Here is a 15181-nt window from a genome sequence, read left to right on the forward strand (position 1 = left end):
TCAGTCAACCAGGAAATGAGAATTCACACCTCAATCAGCCAGGAATCTGTGAACTCTTGATTAGTATTCACCTCTCTAGAAGGTGAGAACTGGTTCCCACAGACACTGTATCCTGGGCAGTGCTGGGCAATTTGGAAGCTATGATTGGCCCTTGTGAAAAGGGGAAGAGACAGGAAGCCAATATAAAAGGCCCTGGATTTCTGGGGAAAGGGGAGTCAACTCCAAGAAAGAAGTTGGCTTCAAGAAGGTCAAAGAAGGTCAACTCAAGGAAGAAAGTGGGCTTCAGGAATCACCTTCAGCTCAAGTCATCATCTTGACCTGCTTCTTGCAGGGAACTTGGGTGAGTGGATAGCTGGCTTTCCCTTCCTGTCTTCTGGAGAGAGTTTAATTCCCATTGAGGGTCAAAAAGTACTGGCTGAATCGAGCACCGAGGCAACATTTAGTTAGAAAAGCTAATGTCCTCTCCACCCTTTTGTATTTCTCTGCTTTCACTCTTTCTACCTCTTTTGTAAATAAAAGTTATTTTGTCATTTTGACTTTGAGCAATAATACTTTTAATCGGTGACTACCATTATTATTTATAATTTTCATACATTTCAGTCAAACCATTCTTAACTCCTACATTTCTGGCAACCACAAAGATTTGACAAGTATCCATAATCTTCTCATGTTTTCCTTTCTACTATCTCTAAACTATCCCTCAGCTAGCTATTAGTAGCCAAATTCATCAACTGAAGAAAGGTAAGTGCTAAACTTTATAACTAAATAAGCAACCAAACATGATACTGAGCAGCATAACACAAATTTGGAAAATTTGGCTCATAATTCCAGAGAACATTTCACAGTAGCACTACACCTAGCCTGTTATATAGGCCTGGTATTTTACATGTTCTTCCTTAAGAAAAAACAAGACAGTGGTTTAGTTGAACTCTGAGCTAAATTAAAATCTCAAAATGAAAGTAGCATGAATGATCTTGAAAGATGACTAGAAAATATCTCAAGTAACCATGAAAAGAAACTTGAGAAGAGTTTGGGAGACTTCAAGGCATATGGAAAAAACATTGAGAAAAACTTTTTAAAAAACCCAGAGTAAAAAAGAAAAATTTATCAAACTGTTCCCCCCCCCACGCCCAATCAACACAAAATAATTCAGTTAAAACCTTATTCCCCTTAAAGGAAGTACCCACCTTCAATAAAAACAGAGATGTGAGATGTGGTGTCTTTAAGACACCATACACCATACACTCCACCCCCAAGATCTAGATAGATTCAAACAAGATACTAATTCTTTCAAAGAAGAATCAATCTTGATCATAAAAAAAATTAGAGGATAATTTTTGAACATTCGACCTTAATTGGGTAGACATTGAAAATTTGTTAGAAATTTTTCTGACAGAGAGAAAAATAAAATTATCTCTCTTGCTAATCAGGGCAAAGGAAGAAAAGCAACTAAATGGCCACATGATGGCCCAAAATGGAACCCCAATAATCAATAGGATTACACAAGATTATGCCAGACTAGAAAGGCATTATTAACAGCAATGAGGGTTTGTTCTGACAGGCCAGACACATGGACGAAATTTAAAAACCTAAAACAAAAAAAGATGAAAATCCCTCCTAATTTATGTATAGATTTATTGAGCTGGGAGATAGATAAATAGATAGAACCAGACCTTTCCAGAGAAAGGGATGTCAGGCAGATTAAACAGCAATTTGTAGAAAACTGTTGTAAAGTCACAAAAGATTATTTTAGAACCAACTGCCCGAATTGGTCCAGTATGGACCTTAAAGAATTGATGAGAGTAGCCGTATACATATTTAACGACCACCAGACAGAGAGTCAATGAAAGAATTAAAGAAAGAAAAATAAATTTTAAGAGAAAAACTGGAAAAAAGAAAATCAAGCAATGGCCATAGGCCCTTAGCAAGAATCCACAAATAAACCATCAAAGTGTTATTTAAGTGGGAAAAAATGGCCACTTGATGTTAAATTGCAGAAACTGGAATCAAGAATTTAATAACCTAAATTTTAGGAATAATGGTAATTTTAGAAATAACAATAATTATAGATATCAGAATAATCGCAATCAAAATAACTACAGAGATAATAATCCAAATGAGTCAAATCAAGACTTGAAACAATATTTCCAAAATGGGGTTTGTCCACATTATATATCAGAGTGGAAATCCCCTTCAGAGAAGGGAACCCCAGAGAAATGGCCAAGAATCTTTATGAAGGTTTGAGGGGGGAGAAGGACTCTGGAATCAGAATGAAACCTTTGATTTCTTAGATCCTGATATTTTAACACAAATTATCCCAGTCCATTATCCCCCACATAGTAATTAACCTCATGTAACCCTAAAAAAGTGAAGTGCTGTAGCACTATAATATTGCCTACCTCCACATTTATAAAAATGTAGTGGATAAGACATATAAACGTCTCATCCAGGAGGTAGAAAGTTTTCCTAAGGGTCATGGTCCCCCTAAATATCTTGCCTCTATATTACAATGGATGGGACATATAAAAGACATTCCTTTTAGAGTTGTTACAGTCCTATGCCAAAGGAGGGAACATTTCAGCCAAGATTGAAAGCCATGAACTTCAGTGACTACCTGAGTTGATCTAAGTGTTGGTCAACACCCTCGGCGGGGGGAGGGGGGTAATAATTGTCATAGGTATTGCAACACCCTCCTCAGGGGGGCATAGTATAATTGTCATTAAAAAAGTCTTTTGAGAAAGAAACATTTCAGGATAGAGAGGTTGATAACTCTTCAAATCTAGAAGATGAATTGTTTACAGAAGGAAGCATGAAGGTGCCTGAAGAAACCTCCACAGCATCAGAAGACCCAGAATGAACCATGGAGCATAACTAATTAAATGGGGGGGGGGGGTAGATTGAACACATCTATTATGAATGTAAAATTTTATGCCAAAGGGGACTGCCCCCTAATTGACTTTTTGTCAGTGCATGTAACAAACATTGGTTTGCTCTCACTTTCTTTTTCATTTCCCTCTTATCTCTAACTATTGTAGTTTCTGATTATGTAAATGATTCATTGGGGATTGTAAAGAAGAATTCTTTGTTCTCTCTGAGTTTACACATGTGAAAGGGAATCCTTTATTCCCTTGTCTATTTTGAGTTAACCCTTTGGTTAACAATAACTTAAGTACTCCTACTTAGTACCTCTCCAGATTGTGAAGACTGGATTAACTCTACTTTGTCTACTTTTGAATTGAATCAACAAAAGCTTGAAGACACCCTACTTAACATCAGGTGGAGGAGCTCTCCACCTTTTCAACTCAGTCAACCAGGAAATGAGAATTCACACCTCAATCAGCCAGGAATCTGTGAACTCTTGATTAGTATTCACCTCTCTAGAAGGTGAGAACTGGTTCCCACAGACACTGTATCCTGGGCAGTGCTGGGCAATTTGGAAGCTATGATTGGCCCTTGTGAAAAGGGGAAGAGACAGGAAGCCAATATAAAAGGCCCTGGATTTCTGGGGAAAGGGGAGTCAACTCCAAGAAAGAAGTCGGCTTCAAAAAGGAGTTGGACTTCAAGAAGGAAGTCAGCTTCAAGATGGTCAAAGAAGGTCTGCTCAAGGAAGAAAGTGGGCTTCAGGAATCACCTTCAGCTCAAGTCATCATCTTGACCTGCTTCTTGCAGGGAACTTGGGTGAGTGGATAGCTGGCTTTCCCTTCCTGTCTTCTGGAGAGAGTTTAATTCCCATTGAGGGTCAAAAAGTACTGGCTGAATCGAGCACCGAGGCAACATTTAGTTAGATAAGCTAATGTTCTCTCTGCCCTTTTGTATTTCTCTGCTTTCGCTCTTTCTACCTCTTTTGTAAATAAAAGCTATTAAAGTCATTTTGACTTTGAGCAATAATACTTTGAATCAGTGACTACCATTATTATTTATAATTTTCATATATTTCAGTCAAACCATTCATTTTCAACCCTTACCAATAGGGAGTTGGGACAAGGAAGGGTGGCTTCACAGGCATTTGGGGGACTTCTGCCCTGAGTTGATACATTCTACTTTATGTACCCAAAAAACAGAGGTGAGCCTCAACCATCAGGCCTATTTAGTGCCTCTTTCAAGAGCCTCCATGCTTCCAACTTAATTAGCCACAAGCCAGCCAAGAAGATAGCTGCTACTAGAAGCTGTCTGAGCAGTCCACAGGCATTCTGCACAGACCTCAATCTCCCATGAACCTTTCATATCCCTGAGGCTCTCAGTAACCCTGCTAGGGCTGGAGATTGGGAAAAGAAGCCTTAGAAGAGGTTAGCTGGAATAGCAATGCCGTGATCCAGGACAATTCTAAGATATTTATGAAAAGAAATGCTATCCACATCTAGAGAAAGAACTATGGAAGTGGAAACACAGAAGACAGCATATGACTTATCATTCATCTAGTTGGGCATATGATTTGGGGTTTTGGTTTTATAACTATTACAAAAATGAATAATATGGAAATGTTTTGAGTGATAATACATGTATAACCCAGTGGAATTGCTTGTCAGCTCTGGGAGCAGAGAGGGAGACAACATGAATCAGGTAACTATAGAAAAAGAAGAAAAGGTGAACTGGCAAGGGGCAGGGATAAGAGAGGCAGGAAGGAAGGTAGTGGCCTACTGGCAGGGTTTTCGGACAGTCATCCCAATTTTGTGATTAGCTATTGTCTAATGGATTAAGCATTCTGCTCATCAAAACACTGTAGGATTCAGTGTTGTCCAACACAGTGGACTGTCTGTAAATAGCCGTTAACTACTATTCTGTGCTTAAGTTATTCTTCACAAAAAAACTGGTTTGAAAAAGGCCCTTGTAATACCTGAGCTTTTTGCCAGGAGAGCACCGAGCCATGTGTGTGCACCTCCATGCCCATGCACACAGGCTTAGCCTGGGAAACATCCAGTAAGCAGCTTTGATGTGCCAGTGCTCTGTCTTCATGTGCGACTGGGGTAAGGCACAGTCCAGTGATTTGGGAGGATTCTCAGTGGCTTCCAGCTTTAACTGCTACTAAACCATCCTCTTGGCTCTGCCCCTGTGCATTACTATGAAAGTTGATTAAAGACATTTTCTCTGCTCGACAGTCATCCATAATTGGGTTGGCATTTTCAGGAACCAAGTTTCCCAGGACCATTGATCCGTGCCTGGCAGGCCAGTGAACACACTATTCTGATACTGGCTCGCAGGACCCAGCACTCTGCTTCACTCACAGGGCTAAAGCTTGACTTTATTTTATCCTTGTTAGATTTCATGGCTGTTCAGCTCTAACATCGTGTTCTCTTGCATCCTCGTGTTTTTGCTATTTTATGTATTTATTCTGTTAACTACAATATTTAATCAGTCTTTACAGCTCTGTTCCTTGACCATTTGGGATAACGGATGAGAAAATATTTGGGAAAAGTAAATTACCATTACCATAAATAAGCAAAAATTCAGAAAATAAACTCCCTGGCTCTTCCGAGTTCATGCCTCCTCTTAAAATAAATAACCTTCGATGAGCATCAGATTTAAGTTCCTTAGGAAGGTTTAGTGTTATTTGTCAGATAAATGTACAGTATTTCCCCTTTTTTGCACATTTTGTGAAAAGAACATTATTGTTTAAAGATGAACAGGTTGCTTTAAAGAAGAAAGAAAAAGAAGCCTCTGAAGAGCAGAAGAAATGCCTTTGGGGCAAATGTGGGAGCGCTAAAACCATTTGGAACAATTTCGAGGCAGTGGACCAATGGCAGGTGCGGGGGGTATGACATGCTGTGGGCAGACTTGGCGGAACATTCACATATTCTTCTTTTGCGTTTCTCTTGATGTTCAATGATGTTCTCGTCCCCAGCTTCTCCATGTGTTTCACTTTGATGGTCATTGTGATCAGGAGTCCTCTGGAGGCAGCACCCAAATTCTCGTCCCCAAGACATTGAAAACTTTGGAATTTACATGATTTGCTTAATAATTCTGTCTTCATTCTTTATATTGCTAAGATGCTTGGTTCTAACTCCTATCCTTGACTTGATCCTAGATGGTAAGGCAGCAAGCTAGGATTTGGGTGCTGGGTGCCTAGCACTGTATTGGTGCTTGGGAGTTAGATCTTCCTCCAGCTCTAAATGAGGTGCTATTCTAGCTTCTGACTCCAGATTCTATAAATTAATGGCTTCTCAGGTGCTGCTGGAGTGTGTGGTATAGGCCCCAGTCAGATCCCTGAAGAATACAGGAGCATCTGCTCACAAAATGGGGATGGTGTTGGCGGGAGACCTGACACTTAGGGGACAAACCTCCTCAACAAGTAAATTGCTTGTATGGGAAATGACTTTGATTTCCTTTCTGTTGTTAGAGAAAATGGAAATCTGCCCCAGATGCCCTCTTAAATCGTGGGGTTTGCTTCTTTTCGTGTTGTTTTCTTTTAATCCTTAAGCTTCACTGTCATCCATAGAACACAATGCCTGACTTTCATTCATTCTTTTTTTTTAGTCCCCTCTGAGTCCATCTAGTGTTCTCTCCAGGTCGCCGAATCCAAGGCTGTCGGCCCATCCTAGTGGGGATTCCATACCTGGGACTAGCCAGACTCTGGAAGTAAGTCTGTAAGTGTTTGTGTAGGAGATCGGGAGTTTTAAGGCCAGAAGGGGCCTCAGAAACTGTCTATGTCGGCTGACCCCCCACCCCAGTAGGCTAAGAGACATCAGAGACCCTGAGTCTCAGAGCCAAGGTTTGAACCCAGGTTCTTCAGTGAAAAATCAGATATGATGGTGGAGAGAGCTCTGGGTCTATAATCAAAAAGAACTGTTCAGATGTGACCTCAGACACTGAAATAGCCTGCTGGGGGGGAGGGGGGAGGTCTGTCTGCCTCGGCAACAATCTCCAGGATCAGGGCTGGTCATTCAGAGCCCTTCACCACCCAGCCTCTCCTCCCTCCCCAGGCATCTTACACCTTAATCCCCAGCACATACTCTGGCGATTCTGTGAACAAGACCCTCCATCTCTCCACTCTGGGCATTCTCTCTGGCATCCCCATCTCTCCTCCTCATCCCTCTCTCCTGACCTCTCTGGCTTCCTTCAAGTCCCACCTTCTCTGGGAAGCCTTCCCCAACCTCGGATCATTCCAGTGCCTCCCCTCTGTTAATCCTTCCCATTTTCCTGTTTATGGTTGGTTTGTACTTAAGCTTTGCTTTCCTGTTGTCTCCCCATTCAACTGTTAGCTCCTCAAGGGCAGCAGCTGTCTTTTGCTTCCTTTCGTGTCATCTCCAAGTGCTTGGTACATAGTCGGGAGTTAATAAATGTTGATTGAATTAAAAGGCACTTGCTAGGGTGCAGCTAGGTCACACCAATGGACTGAGAGCCAGGTCTGGCAACAGGAGGCCCTGGCCTAGGTGCCTAGTCCTTACCACTCTTCTGCCTTGGAACCAATACATAGAATTGATTCTAAGATGGAAGGTGAGGGTGGTCTTAGAGCACTTTGCTCCTAACCCTAAGAGCTGGGTAATAGTACAAGTATGATCCTTAATCCCATTTCAGGGATGAGGAAACAGGCTCAGGAGTTGGTGATCTCATCATGGGCATGCAGCTTGTGTCAGGGCTGGGATTCAGAGCCCAGTTTTTGAGACTTCCAGCCTGGAGCCCTTTTTACCATACTCCGTTTCAGATATGCAAGTTTGTAATTATTGATCATTTTTCAACGAGGCCATGTTGAGAGAGGACTAAAATTCAGGAAAGTAGCACTATGCCAATGTCCTTCAGCTGGTTGGCCTTCTGTCCATCCTGAAAAGAAGCACTGGTTCTTTAATGATCAGAAGACCGGAACTCAGCATGGCCTGCTATGACCTCTCCTGATGAAGCCTTTCTGGTTCCTTGGGATCACTTCCTTTCCTAGGTTCTTCCAAACCAGCCCTTTGGTGAAGCGCCATGGGTCTGTCCATTCGGACAGGTAGGCCTCCCTCTGGCTTTCTGGTCTGTTCCTAATCTTTTATGCTGAGTGTGTTCCCCAAGCCCCTGCCGTTTTTCCTCTCTTACCCCCTTTGTCCAGACCATCTCAGAACCCTTTGGGGACAACTAGACGACTAGAGGATCTGCCAATGCCAGGGGTGCCCTCTTCTTGCCTTTGCTCTTGGTCCAGGATTCTTGACTGCTTGCATAGTTTAGATGAGATGAAAGTTAACAACCATGCGTCTTCCTGTCGGCCCTACCCCTCCTGCTCAGGCCCTCAGCACTATCCCTGACCAGTTCGGTAATCTCAGAACCCCTGGACCCTATCAGCTGCCTTACCTCTACCTGGAGCACTTCTGGCCTGTCTGCCCTGCAGCTTAGCTACCTTTTCCTTTGTGGGCTGTTTCCCCGGGGAGAATGTGTGAGCTCCTAGAGAGCAGTCATTGTGCTTAGCTCAGTCGTGGGCACATCAAGAGCTCTTAGCAAAGGCTTTCTCATTCATTCACTACTTCTTCTACCTTTTGTTCCTTGACATCAACTTTCGTCTTTAAGCAAGTGATTCCACAGTTCCTATTTCTGGCTCGGAGCCCTCTCCCAAGCTCGAAACGTCCATCTCTAATTTCCCAGAAGACATTTCTTTTTTCAGGTGTCTCCAGCAACACGTCCAATGCCAACTTTATCACCTTTTCCCCAAACTTGTGCCTTCGCTAATTCTCTGTGTCGCTTCAACATTCACTCGGGCTCCCAGGATCTGAACCTTGATGTTCCCTTCAACTCTCCCATCTCCTTTCACTCCCAGTTAACTGCCAAAACCTATTGATGTTTCCTCCCTCCGTGTCTTGCCAGTCCCTCTGGCCTTGCCAGTCTTTTGCACCACTTTGTCACCACTGCAGGGCAGGCCTTCGTTCTCTCCCTCCTGCCTTGTTTTAAATGAGTTTTTATTGAAGTCTATTGCAGTTTATAGTATCATAGTTTTTTCCTCAGGATCGATCAATCAGGCCAATGTGTGGCTGCCAAGTTAGACATTTGACCTGGACACAACCCTCTACTTGGTGGTTCTCTGTGGCTACCAACGAAAGTTCAGATACCTAAACCTGGCATTCCAGGCATCCCTAGTGAGAAAACCCTTAGGACCAGAGTGGTCAGAAGTACTTGACTCTCCTGGTAGGAATGGCTGCACACTGAGGCTGGGCTAGGGCCCTGGTTTGCAGCACTTCTTCCTACCTGCCTCGTGCCCTTTCTAACTCATCTGTGGCAGCTGGCCTTCCCAGGACACCAGCAAACATTTGCCCCGAGTCTACTTTGTGCTTGACACCAGTGGTACAAACAACAATCTCTCTTTGAAGGGAGCTTCCATCCTGCCAGAGCCAAAGCTAAGTGTCTTAGTAGATAGAGTGCTAGACCTGGGTTCCAATCCAGCCTCAGACACTCACTGTGTGTCCCTAAGTATGTCATTTAACTCTTTTTGCCTTAATCCACGGGAAAAGGATATGGCAGAACCATGCAGGGTGGCAGAGTCAGACACAACTGAATGACCAAATGAGCTAAAATGTAAATGCCTGGGAATAGGAAAGACCCGTATAGTCAACCTAGAGGAGATGTCTCTAGCAGATAGGGGGATGAAAACTGAGCTGCAGAAAGTCATGAAGAGGAAACCAGGATTCCAGGCCAGGAACAAAGGCAAGAGCAAGACTGCTGGATCAGAGGGTGCAGTTGAGTCGACAGATAGGACAGGGCTACGCTGTCACTGAACGTCCACCCACCCATGGTGGTGGAAACCGCCTTCTCTGAACTTCACATGAACCATAGCCCACAGGAGATAGCGAATCAGGGTTAATCTGTTACGGCAAGAAACGTGTAGTAAGCCAAGAAGTGCCTTAGTGGGAAGGCCTCGTTTTCTACTCACTGTGATGTGAGACTTCAGGGCTGCTGCTTACCTCACCAGATACCTGGTGTGTGCTTAGATTTCCTAGCGATGTCTGTCTCAAAAGCGAAGGGCCAGTCACCATTTGATTTGAAAAGACTCTTGGGTGGGGCTGTGACATTTTCTTTTTTCAAATACTTCCCCTTTGTTGTTCGTTTTCGTCCACAGATGGCACTTCCAGCTGAATTTAACCCTGCTGCTGCTGCTGAGGAGACCCAGCTTTTTAAGAATGTTTCCAGAGGAAACTCAAGCGAAGTTGTACCCCCCAGTCACTACTCCAGACCACGTGGGAAACCCTCAACTTTCAGTTCTCCAGATTTGCCAGCAGCCATTCGGACAGCCTTTGTTTTAGGGGTGAGGCTTTCTTTTCCTCTTCTCTTTTTTCCTCTCCGTTCACCTACCTCTTACTGGCTTGTCTTCTTCCAGGCATGTTAAATTCGTATAAACTGGTTTAAAAGACTTTCCATCCATTCTGCATATGGTTTGTATGTTCTTGCTGATTTAGTTACAGTTATCTCTCCCCCTACAATGGGAGCTACTTGAGGAAAGGGGTTGCTGTCACCTTTCTTTCTCTTCCTATCACATAGCACAATGCCTGGAGCAAACCAAGCACCTGGCAGATGCCAGTGGTCAGTATTTATTTGGCACTTTTGTGTGACACACCGAGGATACAGAGGCAAAATAGTCCCTGGCCTAAAGAAGCTCTTGTTCCAAAAAGTGAGACAGCACGGCCCACAATGGAATCAAGCTAATTTTTCTCCCTTCAGATGATAGAAATCAACTGAGTTCTGAAATGGGACACGGGTTTACTTCTGTCATGAACCCTGTCCAGTCCCTGGTTGAGGCCAAGAAGGATTAGGTGAAGAGGAGCTTCAGGGGCTCCTGTCTGCACATGACATTGTACTGATGGCGTCCAACCCAGAAACACCATAGAGCCACCTCAGAGACCCAGGAATGCAGTCCAGAACGGGAGATCCTCATAGGAAACCCAAGCAGATAAAGAAAGCCTCTTGGCCAGGATGCTTTTTAGTTCATCTGCCATGAACAGAAGTGATGGAGGCATGAGTTGGGCCTAGAACTTGGTAGGAGACTCACAGGAGATCACAAGAGAGCCAAGATTTAGAGCTGGATGGGGCCTCAGATGCCTTTGAAGCCAAGCCTCTCTTCAGTAAAATGGGAAACCAGAGGCCCAGTCAAGGGGAGACATGCCCAGGGTCACACAGCTGAGAAGTGTCTGAGGCCAGGTTTGATCCCAGGACTTCCTGCCTCTAGGCCTGGCTCTAAATCCACTGAGCCACCCAGCTGCCCCCACAAGGCCCAGTTCTGTTTGGCTCCAGCTCGCCTCCAAACCAGAGGAAGCTTTTTGTAGATGAGCCATAGGACCAGGGGGGAGGGGGTGTACATACAAAATATTTATGTGCCCACACACATACATATGCTTTGGCATAAATATATTCTCAATTTTTTTTCATCCGGGGGTTGTGGTATGAAGAAGGTCCCAAGTGGGTGGGATGAAAGAAGGGGCTGCCCAGGAAAGAACCAGCTTCTTGGCCTTGAAATGTTGCCTCTCTCCCATGCCGTTGAGGATAAGGATGACTGCTGATCAGAGGACCACCACAGCCCTTTCTGGTGATGCCCTCACTGGTCTTTGGGAAGCATTCTTCACAATAACTTGTAGTCATCCTGATCAAGCAGCTGATGGGCCTAGAATCATAACCATCTCAGGCCACTGCTGCCCTGCTCATAACCCCTGTGTCTATGTGTACTCATAGTCAGCCTGCAAAGAGAGTCACTAGAGTCAAGTGGAAAGGTCAGGGTGTAGCTGAATTGGCTTTTGGAGTCATCCTGCCATGATCACACCATTGGTCCATCTGGCTTCACACATCCCCAGGACTGAGTGCAGGGCAAGAAAGTATCTGCCCACAGATGCCAGAGCTGGGTGCTATGGCTGCTGAGGACCGTCATCTCATCTGGAATTTTTTTGGTGAAGCAGCACCTCTCATTCCTTCCAGTTTAGAAAAAGAACTCCTTCCCAGAACAGGCAGAGTAGCAGCTCTACAGCAGCATCTAACACCTCCTGGCACAAGTAGCTACCATCACTGCTGGCAGTATCCCACCATGTAGAGGGCAGCCTCCAAGACACCTCTGACTGCAGGTCCAGTGTTCTTTCCACATGTGCTGCGTTGAAGAGGAAGTCAGAGCACTGGGAAATGGTCTAGTGCTTTTAATGATCCTGAAGTTCTCCTCAAAGCTAAGGCTTTTGTTCAATCCTAGTAGTTTTCCGGTGATATATGACTGTCAAGTGTGAAGACCATATTATCATAAAGGGGCAAGTGGTCCACCTGGACACAGGCCCATCAAGGGGGCCATAGCATGTTCCCAGTGCAATATTGTTGATATTCTCCTGGTTCCACTACTCACTTCATCATGCAATACTTTCTTATAAGTATTTCTACTTTTCTTTGTGATCTATCTTGTATGTCATTTCTTATGGCACAATAGTATTCCATTACAATCATATACCCCAACTTGTGCAGCCATTCCCCACCTGATGCCATTTCAGTTTTTTGCCACGCAAAAGGAGCTACTATAAATATTTTTTGTACAAGTAGATTCTTTTCCTCTACCCTTGATCTCTTTGGAATACAGATCTAGTAGTGGCATTGCTGGGTCAAAGGTTATGCACAGTTTTATGGCCCTTTGGGCATGTTTTTCAAGAATAGTGATATCAATTCATAGCTCCATGAACAGTATATTAGTATCCCAATTTTTACACATCCAGCTCCAACAATAATCATTTCCCTTTTGACATATTAACCAGTTTAAAAAGTGGGAGGTGGTACCTGTTAAAGAATTTTCTTAATCTCTCCCTCTGTCCCTTTAAGAGGCAGAGGAGCAGAGAGATTTCACAGTAAGAGTCAGTTAACTGACAGCTTCTGTGGTTAGTGCTGAGGAGTCTGTTACCTAGGAGACGAAGGAGGTATATAAGTAGAAGTGACAGTTGGAAGGGGCTTTTGGGTCTGGGTTCCTTAGAGATCAGGAGTCTGTCTCTGGGTCTCTGACAGTTGGGAATAGGGAAAATGGATTTGAAGACCTCAACAGACTATAAGGAAGTAGTAGGTGATTAATGCTTATCAGTTAGCTTAGGTAAATAGGGAATAATTCTTAGAGAAGAAACTGCCCTAAATGGCAGATAGATTTAGAGTTTTTCTTAGAATTTTAGTTAGGAGTGAGATTTTAGGTAAAGCTATAAGATTGCTCTCACTTTCCTCCTTTGTATTTTCTACCTTAACTTTCCTCAAAATAAACTAAGTGATTTCTGCTTAAGAAACTGCTATCCTGACTTTTGTTCAAACTCCTACCAAAATCTTAACCCTTCACAGCCTGGCAAGCCAGCTAGGAGTTTGATTAATCTATTGATCTTCTGTTCTTTTCAACATTAGGAAAAGGAGAGACATGTAACCATGGTGCTAGATATCACAGTACAGTTAGTGAAGAAATAGGTGCCACTTTACCTCAAACAATTCCCATTACCGGGGACCTTCAGTGAGATTTTACATCTCTCAGTTTTGGATTATCTCCGATTAGTACCACTTATGGGAGTACTTGCACTGTCTGGATCATTTCAAGACTGTATCAAGTATTTAGTTTAATTCTTACTAAGAAAAGGAAACAACTGAAATAGAGATTAATGGAGACTAGAGGATTGCATCTCTCAATTGACTAAAACTATCACGCAACAAAATGAAACTCTCTCTCACCTGACCCAACCTGCATCTCCTACTGTTTCTAACTCTCCCACCAAGGCAGCTAAAACCAAAAGAAAGATGATACAAACCCTGGCATACTCCCTTTAAGAGAAGTACCAACTTTTAATCCAAAAAAGAAAGAGTGAGTTTCTATTAGGCATCAAAGACCACTTACCCCTCAAGATATGGAGGCATTTAAGTGGAGCACCCCTTCTTTTGAGGAGAAGTTATAAAAAAGATTGAAACAATATGTAGACAATTCAATCCAACCTGGATTGATTTTTAATATCTACTAGATGAATTGCTAACCAAAAGAGAAAAAGATAAAGTGATTGGCCTTACAAATGAGGCTAATTGGACAACAGTTCACTGGCCAGAAACTGACCCTCAATGGAATTTTAACAATCCCCAGGACTATGAGAGATTAAGTTGAGCTAGAGAGGCAGTACTTAATGCAATGAGAGCATGTTCAGATAGACTGGGTACCTGGTCAAAATTTGAGAAATTAAAACAAGGGATAGGAGAAAACCCTTCCCACTTCATGGACCAACTTATAGAATTGGGAAGAAGATATATATAGATTTAGATTTGACCAGAGAGATACTAGACAATTGAGAAGACATTTTGTAAAAAATTGTTGCAAGGTAGTCAAGAACTTTTTTCCAAAACCAGTTGTCCTAACTGCTTGATGAATCCTTGATGAATTAAGGAGAGTGGTAGTATATGTTTATAATGGATATGAAATGCAAGATGCTGATAATAGTGATTTAGTGAATGCATTAAGAAAGGAGATAAAAGTATTAAAGGGGAAAACTGATAAACTTGAAAAGGGAGATACAAGTTTGGGGTTAGCTATGGCTCCAGTGTGAGAATATATGAACCAGAGACCAACTTGTTACTTGTGTGGAAAAAAGGGACATCTACAGATAAATTGCATTTGCTGGAATCAAATATTCAGTAATTTTAGAAATAATGGTTGGAACGTTAAAAATAACTATTCTAGGAACAACTATTTTAGAAATAATAACAGAAACAATTCAGAAATAACAATTATAGAAATTATAAGAATGATAGAAACAATAACCAAATTGAGATAAATGACTCATTACAACATATCCATAATGGGGCATGTCCACATAATAGGCAAAATGTAAATCCTCCTCAACGAGAGGAATCTCAGAGTGAGGCACATGGGCCTTTATGAAGATTAGACAGGGGAGAAGGGACTCTGGAATCAAAGACTGAAACATTTGATTTTCCAGACCCAGATATAATTTTACCAGCCATCCCAGTCCATTCTCCCCTAGATAGCAAGGAACCACATGTAACACTGAAAATAGGGAATACATTATATGATTGTCTTCTAGATATTGGAGCATCAAGATCTGTTCTAATGAGTACAACTGATCTTAACTGTAATTCTATTGGCTCTATTAATGTTGTGGGGGTGCATGGAACTCCTTTGGAAGTTCAAAAGCTTTCACCACCAATGGTGTCTGTGGGACCTTTCTTTATCTGTGGTACATTTGTTCCTTCTAACTCCCCTATGAATTTATTAGGGAGAGATCTGTTGTGTAAATTAAGAGCC

The 15181-nt window shown here is 42.7% G+C and overlaps 2 protein-coding genes across 4 annotated transcripts in view; one reads left to right on the forward strand and one right to left on the reverse strand.

The window, feature by feature from the left end:
- Positions 1–15181, reverse strand: part of TASOR (transcription activation suppressor) — a 185563-nt gene that overhangs the window by 73256 nt on the left and 97126 nt on the right. The window lies entirely within an intron of this gene.
- Positions 1–15181, forward strand: part of CCDC66 (coiled-coil domain containing 66) — a 59986-nt gene that overhangs the window by 29849 nt on the left and 14956 nt on the right. For all 3 annotated transcript variants that reach the window (XM_056804199.1, XM_056804197.1, XM_056804198.1), the window contains 3 exons: positions 5617–5741; positions 6472–6573; positions 10013–10198. In XM_056804199.1, the coding sequence (XP_056660177.1) occupies positions 5617–5741; positions 6472–6573; positions 10013–10198 (413 nt within the window). The remainder of the gene's footprint in view (positions 1–5616; positions 5742–6471; positions 6574–10012; positions 10199–15181) is intronic.

Source organism: Monodelphis domestica, chromosome 7 (assembly GCF_027887165.1).
Source record: "Monodelphis domestica isolate mMonDom1 chromosome 7, mMonDom1.pri, whole genome shotgun sequence".
NCBI classification, from domain to species: Eukaryota; Metazoa; Chordata; class Mammalia; order Didelphimorphia; family Didelphidae; genus Monodelphis; species Monodelphis domestica.